The sequence below is a fragment of the Haliotis cracherodii genome, unplaced genomic scaffold (genome assembly GCF_022045235.1).
Source record: "Haliotis cracherodii isolate W230 unplaced genomic scaffold, xgHalCrac1.p SCAF_14, whole genome shotgun sequence".
Taxonomy (NCBI): domain Eukaryota; kingdom Metazoa; phylum Mollusca; class Gastropoda; order Lepetellida; family Haliotidae; genus Haliotis; species Haliotis cracherodii.
In genome coordinates this window covers 22,538,082-22,555,607 of record NW_027266269.1, presented here as the reverse complement: position 1 = coordinate 22,555,607, position 17,526 = coordinate 22,538,082, and the positions used below count along the sequence as shown (strand labels likewise).

At 38.8% G+C, this 17,526-nt stretch overlaps 1 protein-coding gene across 6 annotated transcripts in view; it reads left to right on the top strand.

The window, feature by feature from the left end:
• Positions 1-17,526, top strand: part of LOC139461104 (neogenin-like) — a 157,788-nt gene that overhangs the window by 119,706 nt on the left and 20,556 nt on the right. For 3 of the 6 annotated variants that reach the window (XM_071242633.1, XM_071242628.1, XM_071242631.1), the window contains exons 3-16: positions 820-968; positions 2,066-2,350; positions 3,553-3,715; positions 6,315-6,460; positions 7,005-7,280; positions 10,185-10,398; positions 10,512-10,657; positions 11,158-11,495; positions 11,840-11,984; positions 13,604-13,714; positions 14,040-14,237; positions 15,096-15,191; positions 16,339-16,656; positions 17,026-17,133. In XM_071242633.1, coding sequence (XP_071098734.1) covers positions 820-968; positions 2,066-2,350; positions 3,553-3,715; positions 6,315-6,460; positions 7,005-7,280; positions 10,185-10,398; positions 10,512-10,657; positions 11,158-11,495; positions 11,840-11,984; positions 13,604-13,714; positions 14,040-14,237; positions 15,096-15,191; positions 16,339-16,656; positions 17,026-17,133 — 2,693 coding nt within the window. The remainder of the gene's footprint in view (positions 1-819; positions 969-2,065; positions 2,351-3,552; positions 3,716-6,314; positions 6,461-7,004; positions 7,281-10,184; positions 10,399-10,511; positions 10,658-11,157; positions 11,496-11,839; positions 11,985-13,603; positions 13,715-14,039; positions 14,238-15,095; positions 15,192-16,338; positions 16,657-17,025; positions 17,134-17,526) is intronic. The other 3 variants (XM_071242629.1, XM_071242634.1, XM_071242630.1) reach the window with 2 other exon arrangements.

Here is a 17,526-nt window from a genome sequence, read left to right as displayed (position 1 = left end):
AGATCAGGGGTAGAACAGATCTTCAGCAACCCATGCTTGCCGTAAAAGGCAACTATGCTTGCCATAAGAGGCGACTAAAAGGATCGGGTGGTCAGGTTTGCTGACATTGTTGATGCATTTGTGTGATCCCAATTGGATCTATGCACATGATGTCAAACACTGGATTGTCTGGTCCAGACTCGATTATTTACAGACCGACATCATATAGCTAAAATAGTGTTGAGTGGTGCCTTAAACAACAAACAAACAAATCGTGGAAGATACAGCAATTCATTTTTAAGAGTTGCCTCCCTTAAGCATACCAGGATTGTGGGATTGAATCTCAATTCACCCTGATTCTGTTTAATGATACCGTATTCGACGTAATAAGCGCCCACAGCGATATTTGCTAATATATTGGCTTGTGAACAATCCCAATTGGCACCCTTCCGATTGATCACTGTACACAAGACTTTTTTTTTCGCATATAATACGCACTCATGTGTTTTATGTACCCTTAATTATGGGCAATTAAATTCTGAAAAAATATATCTGTCGTACATAAACATTTCAGGCTGTCAGCATAAACCACGAAATGTATCTTTCAACTCAAAATTTCAAAATTTTGAGAGCGCCCTGGGCGCTTATTACGGCGAATATGGTAATCACATTTATGTGGCGTTGTGCTCCATCCATAGGCATGCTTAGCAAGCGCTAAGACATTATTACCTTGGTTACTGGAGCTTGTAATTAGGGGTGTAAAATCGGGATTTAGCGCCAGTCTGTTTGTATTTTTGGTTAAATTTGACATCATGATACTGATACTTTTGTTTATTGCAGGAGTTTATTAGCAAATGGATCTTTATATTTCAACCAAGTCCAGCATTCTAAAACAGCCCATCCAACTGACAAGGGCACCTACCAGTGTACAGCCACTGTCGATGGATTCGGAACCATCGTCAGTCGGAAAGCTGATCTGGATATTGCATGTAAGTTTTTCAAATATTCCACTTGGAGATTAAGTAAAGGCTGTGTTAATATTTGATGCTTGGCTAGCCATTGGTGGGTCTTGCTCTGCTTGATTCTCAGGGTGTGCAGGTGGTGTCTGGACCAGACAATCCAGTGATTGACATCATGACCATTGAGGCACACAATTTCGGTATCATGGAATGCCATTGTACAGAACAACCTCAGCGATACAGTGATCCTAAGCCTATGTTAATGTATGGGAGTAACAATCACCTTAGCGCTAAGATTGGTTTGTACAACGGCAGCCAAGTCACTGAAAATGACCACCCAATCCTGTTAGTCGTCTCTGCAGGAACAGATTTTCGTACCTGGAATCGCTACGGGTTGTCAAGTTAAGTTTGGGTGTTAATGATGATTCTCTCTAGAAAATAATAAAATATATTTGATTATGTCAAGAAAACTTAAGATGGAGATAACATTGCCGAATCTGATCAGGTTGTTGATAATTGTGATCTTTCATCAGCTTTCAAACAAATCATCTTTTGCTTCATAAGGGTAAGAATCGGTACCCAGCATTCCATGCTGGTCGTAAGACGGAACTGGATCGGATGTTCAGGCTTGTTCTTGGTTTATCAGTGTCATCGTACCCTGACGGCGTGGATCGTTATCATGATGTCAATCAGTGGATTGTCTGGTCCAGGCTTGATTATTTACAGGCCATTGTTTGGTTTGGTTTGGTTTGTTGTTTAAAGCCGCACTCAGCAATATTTCAGCTTTTTTACGGCGGTCTGTAAATAATCAAGTCTGGACAAGACAATCCATTGATTAATATCATGAGCATCGATCCACGCAATTGGGATACGATGACATGCATCAACCAAGTCAGCGAGCCTGACCGCCAGATCCCGTTAGTCGCCTCTTACGACAAGCATAGTCACCTTTTACGGCAAGCATGTTTGCTGAAGACCTATTCTACTCCAGATCTTCACAGGCCACTGTCAAATCACTGGAATGAATATCGCTGTGTGGGCATTTTAGCAAATGCTGAGCTGGCATTCAGCTCAATATAAACTTACCAAACTTGATCCACTTCCTAATGATTGTGTTTATTTTTCAGACTTGTCGAAACATTTTATAAAAGAGCCCGAGGACTTGGTGGTGTATCTTGGAGATACAGCCATGTTTTCTTGCGAGATTGAAGGGGTACCACACCCGAAAGTCAGGTGGATAAAAGCTGGGAGAGCCCTCGCAAAAGCAGACAATATATACCAGTATGATGATGGTATTTTAGAAATATATCCTGTGAGATTTGCAGACTTCGGGGCCTATAGCTGTGAAGCTAAAAATATGGAGAGGTCTCGAACGAGCCGCGTAGCCTCACTACGTCAGAACCCCAACACAAGTGAGTACATCGGTCACACAGTTTGAAGTGGAATTATTTTGAGAATAAATGTGACCCGCCAGGAGATAGGGACCTTATGGTTCCTAGGATACAATTGTGCGTCATACAAAAGACGTTTGATGTCAACTTACTTCCGTAAAAATCGCCATGTGTGCGGATTGTACACAAATATCTTATTTTTCTCTTTTTGGTTTGTAATGTAATAAAACATTATTTCAAAACATTTCAACAAACATATCTACTTTGGATTAATCAGTCGCTATATCTAATTATTGCAGCAGTTATTATTTCAAGACTGAAAATGGGATTTTCCCGAAAATTAGTCAAAAATGTTGATGCCATGTATCTCTGCAAAACATATGAATTGTTGCTTTAGAATTGAAGTGTTATGTTCCTACAATACTGCAGTTTTAAAATTTAATAAGAATTTAAGTCAAAATGAGGTTTTATCACCCTGAAGGTGTCTTTTTCCATGGTGGGTCACAAATAATGAAGTATGTGAGTGAGTATGGTTTTACGCCACTTTTAGCAATATTCCAGCAATATCACGGCGGGGAACACCGGAAATTAATGAAGTATTTACCCACTGAGGAGTGATGTATGGATTGGGTAGGGCTGGGACGGGTAACTCGGCTTGTGTGGGCCCTGGGTAGGACCCAGGTACTCACAGGTCTACCCGGACCCATGGTCACTCATGTGATATATGCTTCAATGACAATAACAATAAAATTTGATGGTTACACAAGTCGCTAATGTTTGCATTTCTTTCTGACCATGGGCACATTCCTTTTGACTTTGAAATGTTTGAGTAAAGACAAAGCTTCAGTCAACTTCAATGTTTGCACAATCAGATCGTTTTATACCTTATCTAAACACTTTTTGTACCCAACTTAAGACCTACAGCAGGTACCCTGTAGGGTCGAGCGATAGGGAGTGGGTACCTGGGTAGTAAATTTGGACTCGTCCCAGCCCTAGGATTGAGGCCATCTTGACATTGAGTTTTATCAATGTTATTTTTTTTTTTATTTAAATGAGTTGCAATAAATAGACAGTCTATTATCTTGTATGTCTAATGTATGTAATAGTGGTAGTATATAGTTCTAGTGGTTTTTATGATAAAAGTCATTTACAGAACAATGTAAAAAATTAAATTTCTTTCAAATTTGTATTTATTAATGTATAAATCAAATTTTCTTTTGTAGATATAGAAGAAGGTGTCGCTCCTGAATTTGTGATGAGGCCTAAAGATCATCGTGCGGACTACGGAACGACTGTTGTTCTCCACTGTGGCGCCAACGGGAGGGACGTGAAGGAGGAGACACCCACGATAAAGTGGCTGAAGGATGGAGTCACGATTGCTTTAGCGTAGGTGTCAAAACCTTATATGGCATTAGAGTAGGTGTCATAACCTTATATGGCATTAGAGTAGGTGTCATTACCATATATGGCATTTGAGTGGTTGTCTTTACCTTATATGGCATTAGAGTAGGTGTCATTACCTTATATGGCATTAGAGTAGGTGTCATAACCGTATATAGCATTAGAGTAGGTGTCATTACAATATACGGAATTAGAGTTGCTCTCATTTACCTTATGTGGCATAAGGGTAGGTGTCATTACCATATACGGCATAAAAGTAGGTGTCATGACCTTATGCTGCATTATGTAGGCGTCATATTACCATATATGGCATTAAAGTAGGTTTTATTACCTCATATGGGATAAGTGTTGGTGCCATTACCTTCTATGGCATAAGAGTAGGTGTCTTTACCATATATGGCAATAAGGTAGGTGTTATTACCTTATATGGCATTAAGGTAGGTGTCATTACCTTATATGGCATTAAGGTAGGTGTCATTACCTTGTATAGCAATAGAGTAGGTGTCATTACCATGTATGGCAACAAGGTAGGTGTCATTACCTTGTATGGCATTAAGGTAGGTGTCATTACCATATATGGCAATAAGGTAGGTGTCATTACCTTATATGGCAAATTGTGTACATTTGGATCACTATTCAATTCTTGGTGCCAAATGTGCACATTCCTTGTCATTGGAAAAACTTGTGAACAAAACAAATGAATACAGAATCTCTAACAAGGCTGTATTGATATCAAATTCAGCCAAACCTCGTTGTGTCGAATCTCGTTGTGCCGAACTTGTGGGGACCTGGAAAAGAGTTCTAGTTAGTTATCATGGGTTTGTGACATCAGGAACACTTGATCCTTAATTTGGACACCTGCGTCTCTCAAATGAGTTTGAAACAACCGGTAATTTGACACATCAAACTTTGACGTACACAATAAGGATCGACTGTCTATCAACTCAAGTCGATAAAAGATAAATACTCCAAGGCTTGCCGAGGACTCTTAAACAAATGTCAATGAGTGCTGATATATTCGATATCAAAACAATTAAACCATGGAAAGATTGTGTATATCATCCAAAATCATTTTTCCTGCTACAAGAAATAACCAGTGTCTTGTGTGTAGAATGGACAGCTAACCATCTTCAGCGGCAGAGAGATTAGTGATGTCATTTGATTGTGACTTCATTTCAACCTACATCGCTAGTAGATATCGCTTGATCTCATGAAGGGAATTTCTCCTGTGGAAGCCAGTTTGGGATGATAAGTTTTGAAAAAAAGAAGTAATATTTTTTAAAAATACAACAGTTACATCCTTGTCACTTCAAAGGCCATCTTCCCGACATGACAGATGAGGCTGATGGCTGAAAATGCCATGACCGTTTATCATGGCCATTTTTTAGACGTCACTAAATATTGGCTTTGTTGTACAAATTCTCGCTTTTGAATTAAGTTATAAAAAAAAACTGCTTGAAAGGGTAATATCAGGTTGTTATTTATTTTTTATGGAAATGTACGTGCAACTGCATTAATTCTGCTAGTTATTGAGTTCTTCAGGAAAGCAAACAAATGACTTTTCACCTTTCATTTAAGTTTCAAGTTGAAGGGAGGTAATTGGTCGTCCTGTATTTTATGGTAGCTTCGTTCATCTGAGAAACACAGTGGGTTGTTCATACAAGGAAGCTCCTTGTGATTGTTGCGCCCCTTTGGTTTGGGGTTCAAATCCCGTTTCGTCCTGATAATGTAGGTTTGTCAGCTCCATTTCTTGCTCTCTTGTTTCACAAAGTGTTAGCATCTAAGACCTGCATCACTTCAGGCTTTCCTCAAAAGTCAAGACCGCTGTCATATTGCTGGAATATTGCGGCGTTAAGCGACAGACAGACATACAAAACAAACAAATCAAAATTCAAGCTGACATGCTGTGAGATAACTGGACCAATGTCTATGTGAGATGAACATATTACATATGACCCATATCACCCACAAACCCTACTAGGGATTTAGAATTTGAAAAGGGTATTATCAACCTAAACAATGGAATTTTTTGTTGACTCGTATTGATATATTTAATATTAATAGTCAAATATCATAACTTCTAGACCAGGGATTTATTGACATTATGGAAAAATATGACCCATCCACAGCGCAGGTCATGTTTTAGTTTCACACTTCTTCAAGGAAATAGTCTGTCTTGGATGGGGAGATGGATGCTAATTTGCAACTTGGTTATGATAACGATGATGATGGATGATGACGAGGACGATGGTTGATGATGGTGGTTGTTGTTGATGACGATGATGATGATGTCATTACATGATGTCAATCACTGGATTGTCTGGTCCAGACTTGATTATTTACAGACCAGTGTCATAAAGCTAGAATACTGCTGTGTGCAGTGTTAAACATCAAACAAAAACAAGTGATGATGATGATGATGATGATGATGATGATGATGGAATACTGCTGTGTGCAGTGTTAAACATCAAACAAAAACAAGTGATGATGATGATGATGAAGATGATGATGATGATGCCGGAATACTGCTGTGTGCAGTGTTAAACATAAAAAACAAGTGATGATGATGATGATGATGTTACAGAAACACCAAGAGTGCAAGGATAAAGAAGGTTGGCAGTGGAAGCCTGCAGATCACGACGTTGAAGGAGAGTGATGGGGGTGTCTACACGTGTCGGGCTGTCAACCAGGAAGACAGCATCGATGCAGACACCATGTTGACAGTATTAGGTAGGTTCGCACGTCAAGCCGAAGACCTGGGTCCGATTCCTGACATGGGTACAATATGTGAAGCCCATTTCTGGTGTCCCTTGCCGTGATATTGCTGGAATATTGCTAAAAGCGACGTAAAATAATACTCACTCACTTAAATTAAAGATGAAGGGGAAATATGATTGGACTGATTGAACATCTTTGTTTTCCTACAAGTAATGATGTAAGTCACGGAAGATCTATACCCCTGTCAGTCATTTGTTGTCACTTTTTGATCATTATTACATCTTAAAACTCAAATAATGTAGTTGTAGCAGAGATGATTCTGTGTTTTGATGCAAAATATATCTGAAATCAAATGAAAAATGTGTATGAATTCTATTTTTCTGAACTGAAATAACAATCTATAGGAAAACAGAAGAGGTTGACAAATTTAGTTGAAAATTTCAATGACATTTTTATTTTCATTCTGTCCCTCCCAGATTCGTGAAGAGGCAAGCCAATGTATTTGCTCACAGCAATTCTGATGTCAAATTTCTATGACATTTTTATTTGCATTCAGTTCCTCCCAGATTCGTGAAGAGGCCAGCCAATGTATTTGCCCACACCAATTCCGATGTCAAATTTGAATGCAACATATATGGAGAGCCTAATCCCAGAATCACTTGGCTAAAGAACGGCATTGTGCTCTTTCCAAGCGACTACTTCCAAATAGTCGATGGCAAAGACTTAAAAATACTTGGCCTCGTAAATTCGGATGACGGCATTTATCAGTGTTTTGGTGAAAACGACCTCGGCAACGTACAAGCTAGTGCGCAGCTTGTGATTCTGCAACCTGGTATGTATTACTCATATCAAAATGTGAATTCAAAAAACTATAAAGGCCGATCATTTCAAATCATTACTTCATGAAAATCGGTAACATTTAATCTGAGGTGTGCACACTCTCAACTTTTCCTTTTAACGAGCAAGCACCAATTAACAGCACTATATATAAAATTGAGTGTTTGATATCATTCAGCTGATCAATATATATCATCTTAAACTAAAAAAATAACTCTCCATTCCTATCGGAATCGTGCATATAAACTATATTGTGTTTCAAAATATTAATCACTGCACAAAGTTGGGTTTTTTAAGATCTTAAATGATTAATTTTTTTTTTAAATTAACAAATGACAAGTGTTTTTCACAAGAAATATTGTTAAATGTTTGGAATAAGAACATTTCAAAGTGTTTCTATCAAATAATTGTTCTTTTAATAGATTGTTAATTTTCAGATTTTTGTTTAATATGTTAAATTTCAAATTGTCCCCTTGGAGGATGTGAGTGGTGGGATTTGATGTATTTCTGTGGAGGTTTTGGTCAATTTTATTTTTGGTTTATTCACATAGTGTAATTACTGTGCAGTTTGTGTGGAAGTTGTCTCCCCTCTCTTTGTTTTAACCCTCATGTTGTTTTTCAAGTTGGTGAATTAAAAAATAATATTATTTAGTATTGTGATTGAAAAACCTTCACAGACAACTGTCTGCAGCTTGACAATTGTGTCAGGTTGTCGACCTAATTTTCTGCATGACCTTCACCTTGTGTTCACTTAATGCTGATTGGTCAGTTTCACCTCCCTGCTTTCTGAATGTTGTGTGACATTCTTATGCACTTAACAAAATATTAACAATTTTTTTCAACAGACAATTTCTGATTTTTCTCACATTCAAACGGATATATTTCTTCGTGCTTTTATGGAACATGGTTTTATGGAACAGATCTTGGCTGGAAATCAGGCATATATTTCGAATTAGGTCATGGCTGATGTTAACAGGAAATATACTCACCACCAAAAAACCCCGCAAACCATAGAAACATAGAAACCATAGAAAATGATATCACATGTGATGCGTTCATGAGCGTCGGTTCACACAACATACCAGTATGTTCGTTTTTGCATCGAATCAATCTAATATCTCTTGTATATGAGTAATTCTCCATGTATGGTATTTGCATTTCTTTTTACGGTGAGTATATGATCAGGTTAACTTTTTCAAGGTATGATATTTTTTATCAAAACAGTGAAAGCTTTAGAGAGAAAAAAATGAACAATGTTAGTTTACTACCCAAAAATATTTTACTTTAAATTCAATCTTTTCTATTAACTCGAATATGAAATTAATAAGACATTGAAAGAGTATGACATGAATAGTTATGTAGCTGTTGATATTATTATCAAAATTATCTTGGACACAAAAAAGACTTTTATACAGATTTATCTCTAATTTCTAAGTGTTGCCTAGCAACAGGAACGTGATCCACTGTTGGTCCGAGGATTATAAGAAGGTTGTGAGAAACGATCTGAAATCACAAAATTGACAGACGAATCCAAAATAATTGAGTTGGAAACAAGATATTTTCCTGTTTTATAAGGCATGTCATAAATTCACATATTGCCCTCCTTGTCTTCTTGAAAACCCCTATTTGTGACACCTGGTGGTTTAAAATGCACTTGTTCTATTTCAGCTGATAAATCACGTTTTTTGATGTGCAGACAATGGCTTAAGACCCCAATCTTTAATACACAGCATGTTGCTAATGAAACAGTGGCTGCCACACAATTACAATATAGAAATAGTTTGATTTTTTATTTCTGGTTGAAAAATTATATATATTTTTTATTGGTTTTAGCCTAACAGAACATGAAAATGCATTCGGTCGTTGTTAGTTTTGGTGATTTGTAGATCAAGTTCAAATTGGAATCTTGTATAGTGGAAAACTGATTTTCAGTGCCCTGATGTAAGGGAGGTAACTATGTGATGTTTACTGAATACAAAGCTTCTATGGGTATTTGTAAACTTGGAAATTGGCACTGTTAGGATTGAATGTGAATATAATTGTATCAGTAATCATATTATTCAGCCCAGAATATCTAAAAAAAATTGTATTATTGTTTTTCATTTTTTTTTTTCAACTCTATTAATTTGGATGGTGTTTTAACATCAAATACTACCCGTGAAGATCTGGGGTAGAGTAGGTCTCCAGCAACACATGCTTGCCTTAAAAGGCGACTATGCTTGTCATAAGAGGCGACTAATGGGATCGGGAGGTCAGGCTTGCTGACTTGGTTGATGCATGTCATCATGTCCCAATTGCGTGGATCGATGCTCATGATGTCAATCATAGGATTGTCTGGTCCGTACTTGATTATTTACAGACTGTCGTCCTATAGCTGGAATATTGCTAAGTGCGCCATTAAACATCTAATAACATCAAATACACAAACTGTTTGGTTTAGGATGCTTAACGAAGTTTAATAAATGAAATTGTGACATTTTGCGATTAAGCCTTGCATGATAGAGAAACGAGGATGCATTGCTTTCCTGATTGATACCAACCCTGCCTGACATAATAATTTTAATAATGATAATAATACAAGTTAAAGGTATTAATTCACATATTCTTAAAATCATCACTCATTCATTATTCGTTCAATTTCACAAACAGAATCACATAAATCTTTGACATATAAATGCTAAAATTTTCGTAAAATTCTATTTTTCCAAGATTCTCAAGAACACATGCAGATAATTTGGACACAAGCCAGACATAGGTTTTTTTCTGCATATTTGACTGCCAGAATGTCCAACTAGTCTTAAGCCACGGTCGCTGATGTTACGTTTGACCTCATTGCCTGCCGCTTCAGTTCTTTCGTTTGTTTTGCTTTTACACTTTTTGTTTCTTTTGCCTCCCTTAGACGTCCCCCTCCCCACCACCCCCTCTCTGTACCCCCTCATTCATCCAGGAGCTCTTCACGCTGACGCCAAGAACCTACCCACCGCGCCTATCAACCTCCGAGCCGTCCTGGTGTCGACTAGATTTGTTACGTTGTCATGGCAACCGCCAGCGGGGAGCATTCCATCCGACATCATCGCCTACTCCGTGTTCTGGCAGGAAAAAGGGTCTGAAAGGTGAGCGTTTAACTAGCCTTGGGGAGTAACAGGTTTTGTGATGAAATTATGATTTTGTTGTTATTGTAATTAAATGTTTTTTCGTCTTAACGACCCATGTTGGATGTTAACAGGGAGCGTGTGACCAACACGACAACCACGGAGGCCAACATCCAGCATCTGAAGCCACACACAGAGTACGAGTACCGTGTGATTGCCTACAACCGGTTCGGGGCTAGTCGACAGGAGGCCAGGATCACCGTCACTACTGACCAAGAAGGTAGGGCAGGCAATATCATACAGATAATTACTCTTGACGAGGTCAATAAGCAAAAACAACAACCCCAGGACCCGACCCCTGAGGAGGTCTGGTCCTCGGGTCTGGTCCTTGAGCCTTGTCAAGAGTAGTTATTATTTTTTTTATCCCAAATTCACTTTAAAGTTTATAAAGTCTTGAAAAAACATCATGACTTTGTTTTCAAATAAAACGTTCATGACCTTGTGTTCAGATAAAAAGTTCATGACCTTGTGTTCAGATAAAATGTTCATGACCTTGTGTTCAGATAAAATGTTCATGACCTTGTGTTCAGATAAAACATTCATGACCTTGTGTTCAGATAAAACATTCATGACCTTGTGTTCAGATCAAACATTCATGACCTTGTGTTCAGATAAAACGTTCATGACCTTGTGTTCAGATAAAACGTTCATGACCTTGTGTTCAGATAAAACATTCATGACCTTGTGTTCAGATAAAACATTCATGACCTTGTGTTTCAGTGCATGTTCCTAGCCCGCCTGTCAACCTCCGAGCCGTGGCCATGACCCCCACCTCCATCAAGGTCAACTGGAACCCCCCAGTGGAGAGCAAGGGCCGGATCTCCCACTACGTTCTCATCTACTACGAGGTCGGCTCGGACTCCGAGAAGGAGGTGTCAGTGTACACCACAGAGCATGTCCTCAAGAAACTCAAGAAGTTCCGCGAGTACAGCCTGCGAGTGGTAGCGCACAACCAAAACGGTCCCGGAATGAGTACTGAAGAATTTGTGTCAAAGACATTTTCAGATGAACCTAGTGCTGCGCCCCAGAACTTCACTCTGGAGGTATCCAGTGCCACGGTAAGTTCTGGAATCAAATAAATTTGATGTTTAATGTTTCCTTTATGCAGAAGGCCAGTAAGTTAAAAATAGGAAAATGACAAATCTTAATATTTTCCTAATTCATGTGCATCTCTGCATTTACATAGATTTTTACTTACATTATAGTGTTCATAAATATTTGTCTTGAATAGTTTTTAACAAAAGACATATATATATATTTATTTGGTTACTTATTATGTTCTTGGATAGTTTTGGTAACAGAGATATATTACAAACTATGATGTACCGGGTAACTGTAATACTGTTCTATGCGGTGCTAAACAAAACTCACTCACTCACTTACTCTACTTCAACTTGTCCAGAGGATCATTGTCCGATGGGAACCGCCTGCCTTGGATAACCGGAACGGAATCATCACCGGCTACAAGATCCGCTACAAGCGGCGAGGCACCAAGCAGGGAAAGACCGTCACCACGGACGGAAACAGAAACAACTACGCACTCACAGGTACTCCAGCTTTTAGTGTATATATAGAGGAGGACGTGTTACTGATATTTGCTGTTCTCAGTCTGTAGGTGATGTGAAATGGGGTTTAACGTCGCATCCAAGATTATTGCACTTACATAGCGACGTGCATGGACGTGTGTGTGTTTGTGTGTCTGCTTGTACTAGTTCGGACTGATGCCGATTTATAGTGCTAGCTCACTGAGATACCATGCTCCACTTTCACATGAATACCCCACTCAGACACAGTATACTGACTCCGAGCCAACCAGTCCTTGTTTTAGCCCCTTAATGCCGAGCGCCAGACAGGGTAACAACAAATACCATCTTTTAACGTCTTTTGGTATAACACGGCCGGGGTTCAAACCTCGGACCTTCCGCTCTCCGGGCGGACGCTCTACCACTAGACCACGGAGGCGGTCTCTCAGTTTGTAGTGCAGGTTGTAGTTTGTTTGTTTGTTGTTTAACCTATCTGGCAGCAGGCTGTAAATAATCAAGTCAGGATCAGACAATCCAGTGATTGACATCATGAGCATCGATCCACGCAATTGGGATACAATGACATGCATCAACCAAGTCAATGAACCTGACCAACCTATCCCGTTAGTCACTTCTTATGACAAGCATGGGTTTGCTGACGACCAATTTGAACGTGGATCTTCACGGGTCGTCAAGGTCAAAGCTGGAATATTAGATCTAATACTGAAATAGGATTTTATAGTTATAGGGGCATCATTAAAACTGATGTTAACAGATGTTCTTGATTTGGTTTACAAACTGATTTGTTATCACCTTTCATTAGTAAATAAGCCATATGGGATTCTAGGGTAGGACTGGTCCTCAGCAATCCATGCTTGTGACAAAAGGTAATTGTCTTGATCAGTTGGTCAAGCTCTGTGACTTAGTATATTATGTGTAATTGTCCGTTGGATTGGGACGTTGTTCATGATATCAATCACTTTTTTGTGTGGTGCAGACTTGATTATATACTGGCCACCATCTTGGAGCTCTGAATTATTACTGAGTGGAGCATTATTCAACAAACAAACAAACAAATGCATATAATGCATATATTATACCTTCCTGGTATAAGGGTAACGCTATTTTTCAGAGCATTATCATTTGCAGAAGCCTGAGGACTTCCATTAACTGCCCAACGAAGGAGGGCAGTTGAAAAGACCGAGGACTTCTGCAAAGGATAATGCCACGAAAAATAGCGTTACTGTTATTATAGCTAAAAATGGATGGAATTTGTTATCAGATAAAAAGAAACAACAATATCGGTTTTAAAACATTTACTGCAATCAACACGAATGTCACTGACCCTCTTTTACAACTATGGAAACGTCATAGAACAAACCAGATGACGTCACTATTGAAGGTGACGTCACCTATCCCTATCCTATGACGTCACCTAACAATGGGCGTGATAATGGCCATCGTCAAGCAATATCAGGGCATTATCAAGTTACAGTGGCCCACTCATTTTTGATAACATGCGGGCGGTTTAATGATAATTCTATCCATTTTAACTCTTAATATTTATTAATTCACATTTAACCAGAAGCAGCAGCTTGTATAAACCTGTTGATGATCACAAACCATGGCATGCTTGATTTCAGAGCTGCGTAAGGGGACAGAATATCAGGTTAGGATCTCGGCTTTGACCGTCAATGGATCGGGTCCAGCCACGTCCTGGGAACATGTGACCACCTACCGAGATGACCTATCAGGTACCTAGTTTGGTTGGGTGGGGTGGGGTGGGGTGGGGTGGTTGGGGTGGTTGGGGTCAATATTATTATATGAAAAAAAAAAAAATAAAAAAAAATAATAAAATGATTTGCTAAATTTTTCATGACTGTTCATAAGATTTTCATATTTTATGAATTTCTCCTAATGGACTCTCATCTCTTATTATGAAATTTAGAAATAATATTTTTAATGATTTTTAGATATTTTTTTATGATATATCTGAAGAGTCAAAATTTTCAAATATATGCTTTCTTGTATTTTTTTAATAGTAGACATAAATCTTAAGCGGATGTTTTTCTTGTCCAGAAAACCAAGTACCACCTCGGCCTGCACGGTTGTCTGTGAAGCCACGGGCTAACTCCATCATCGTCACGTGGGCGCCGCCGCCATCTGACTCCAAGATCCTGGTTCGAGGCTATGTGTTGGGATATGGCAAAAATCTCCCCGATGTGTACCGTTCCACGTTTGACGCCAACACTCATGACTATACAATACAGAATCTCCGTAAGTTGACACTGACAAGATTGACTGGTCATTTTGGGCAAACTTTACAATTTTGTTGTTTCGATACATCTGAGCTGTCAATTTAATATTTTTGTTGCTTGTTGGAGTTAGAATCATTCTTGGGTCACTGCTTCTTACATACAATTCGTATTTCTCAGAAAGGAGAAGCAAAACGAACACAAATTTCATAACACAATTTTTCAGGATGGTGAAGGTTGTTTTTTTCACATACACACACACACAAAAAAAATTTTTTTTTTATTATATTGTTATGCCCAAATATATTTGTCAAATTCTGTTTTAAATATTACTTTGTGTTCATGACCTAGTTCTATATATATCAAGTTGTTTTCGTCATTATAGGGCTGAAATAATGCCAATGTGATGCTAAATTTTAGCTCACTTATCCATAAAAAATTAACCTGGAACAAAATCATTTTCCTGTATATTTGATGTAATATGATGCCAATATATGTCCAATCACAGAGAGTAGTTGGATGGGTGACCACGTTAGGCAGCTTGACTCCACAGCGTTTCCTGGGCTTCGGTCCTGCCCCACAATGAAGCACATGGAGCACATGTGGTGTCTCCTTTGGCAAGGGACTTTGTTGAAATATGCCTCTGTGTTAACCCAGCTGTGAATGGGTACCCGGTAGGATGAGATAACTAGTCTTCTAGTGCCTGACAAGGCAGCTTGGATTGTATACTCCCCAGGGAGCTGAGAATGAAAGTTGAGTGTGCACTCATCCATTGACCAGGGTAATAATGTCAGCACGTTTAGCATGCACCAAGTGTATGGAGGCTGGCACGAGATATGTACACACAAGTATTATTATTTGTAATGATTGTTTGTTTCAGAGCCGGTGTCGGAGTATGTGATTTCTATACGAGCATTCAACAAAGAAGGAGAAGGAGAAGTGAAATATGAGACAGTCACCACAATGGAAGAGACAAGTCAGTTTAAACTTGAATTTTAATTTTAAAAATTTAATTCATTTTTTTTAAAATTTGCTACATCATGTTCAGTCTGATTATTAAATAAAATAATTTTTTTCTCTTTTTTTTAAATCTAAACTTGGATAATAACTTACAAAAAGAAACAACATAAAATAACTTGTCGCAAATTGATTTCACAACTCAATGTTGAATTGGGCATTGGGGTAAGCTAATGGTTAAAGTGTTCGTTCATCTCGCCTTAGGCCGGGTTTCAATTCCCCACATGGATTCATGGTGTTCCTTGCCAGGTTATTGCAGGAATTTTGAGATTGGATCTTGTATCTCAGATTGATTATTTATTGGTTAAATTGTGTGTAGTTATGTTTATTTATTTACAATATTTCATTAGAAAAGTTTTTTTGTTTGATTATTTCCTAGAAGTAATATAACATTTTTATCCCGTAGTTTGAGATCTGTGTCTACCCTTTAGGAACAACTTATTTTGGTATGAAATCCTTTTCATGCTGCTTTAACATCTGAGTTTGGACCGGGTACAGAATTAACATTATCTAGTTATTCTACAACAATTACTTTCCTAACAATCGAAGACCCTTATCTTTTGTTACTAATTAATTAATCAATCAATCAAAAACATTCGAGGTCCTCTTCATTTTTTAAAAAAAGGATTAGAAACAGGAGAGTTTGCATATCCGTCTCAGATCCTGGGTAGAAAAGGTCTTCAGCAACCCATGCTTGCCATAAGAGGCGACTAAAGGGATTGGATGGTCAGACTCACTGACTTGGTTGATGCATGTCATCGTATCCCAATTGCATGGATTGATGCTCATGATATCAGTTACTGGATTGTCTGGTCCAGACTCGATTATTTACAGACCGCCATCATATACCTGGAATATTGCTGAGTGCGGCGTTAAAAACAAACAAACAAAGCATATTTGTTGCACAGACAATAAAAGACCCCATTGTTTCAAGAATCTGGTTGTGACTGTACATTGAAACCCTTTTCTCTCCCACCTTTACTTATCGTCCATTTTAAGTTCCACTGAAATTGTGTAACCTAGACTAGTTGTCCTGCTTGTAGTTCTTCCGTTGCCACTAACGATTCTGTTACTAAAGTAGAATGGGTTTTACCCGTTTCTCCCAGCAGAGGAACCTGCCACGCCCATGATGCCTCCGATTGGTCTCAAGGCCATTGTCCTGTCCCCATCAACCATTGTGTTGACATGGGCAGATAACACCCTTGGGAAGAGTCAGAAAATAACGGATAACAGATATTACACTGTGAGATACACACCGCTACCGAGCCACAACCGTAGACCGAGGCAGCTCAACTCCACCGATCTTAATGCCCATGTTGATGGTCTCAAGCCAAACACACAGTATGAGTTCTCGGTCAAGGTCATCAAAGGTCGCCGACAGAGCACGTGGAGTATGAGTGTGATCAACACTACGCAAGAATCAGGTAGGTGAAGAATAGGTCTTCAGCAACCCATGCTTGCCGTAAAAGACGACTCTTGTCGTAAGAGGCGACTAATGGGATCGAGTGGTCAGGTTCACTGACTTGGTTGATGCAAGTCATCATATCCCATTTGTGTGGATCGATGCTCATGATGTCAATCACTTGATTATCTAGTCTGGACTCGATTATTTACAGATTGCCTTCAATGAGTGAGGCGTTAAACAAAAAAACAAAAACTTTAAAGTGCTTTTTTCTTTGTGAAAGACTTAGAACATTAAACATCAAACAAACAAACAAAAACTTAAGGCGTACGAGTAATGGCTGATGGAACCCAAACCTGCTCTGTGACTGCATACCACTTCTGTGTTCCAGCGCCTGGTTCAGAGCCAAGAGACTTGACCCCAGTGGCTGTGGAGGGCAACCCCCTCTCTGTCACACTCAACTGGCAACCCCCCCAGAAACCAAACGGTTTAATCACAGGTAAGCTCTCTCAAACCTCAACCCTCAGAAAATAGGAATCCAAGAATCTCAATAAATTGATGCAGCTGAATGGGGATGTCACGATGCGCTTACCTTGCGTATCGATACATATCGCGATACTTTGGTCACGACGCATCCTTCATTTTGATTGGATGTTCATAGTTCGCTCAGTGTTCACCTGACGAGACCTCGTATGGTGGTGTCAGATCTTGACACAGATGTACAATATCGCAGTAAAAGGTTTGAAATGTTGCGGATATTATTTTTTGAAAAGCGATACAGATACAAAACATGAATCATGGGTAGATTAATGTCGGTCATACTGTCAGGTGTAACTTTGCATTGTATTGATACATCGGTGAATCCATCTTCCGGAGGCAAGAGAGTTAACTG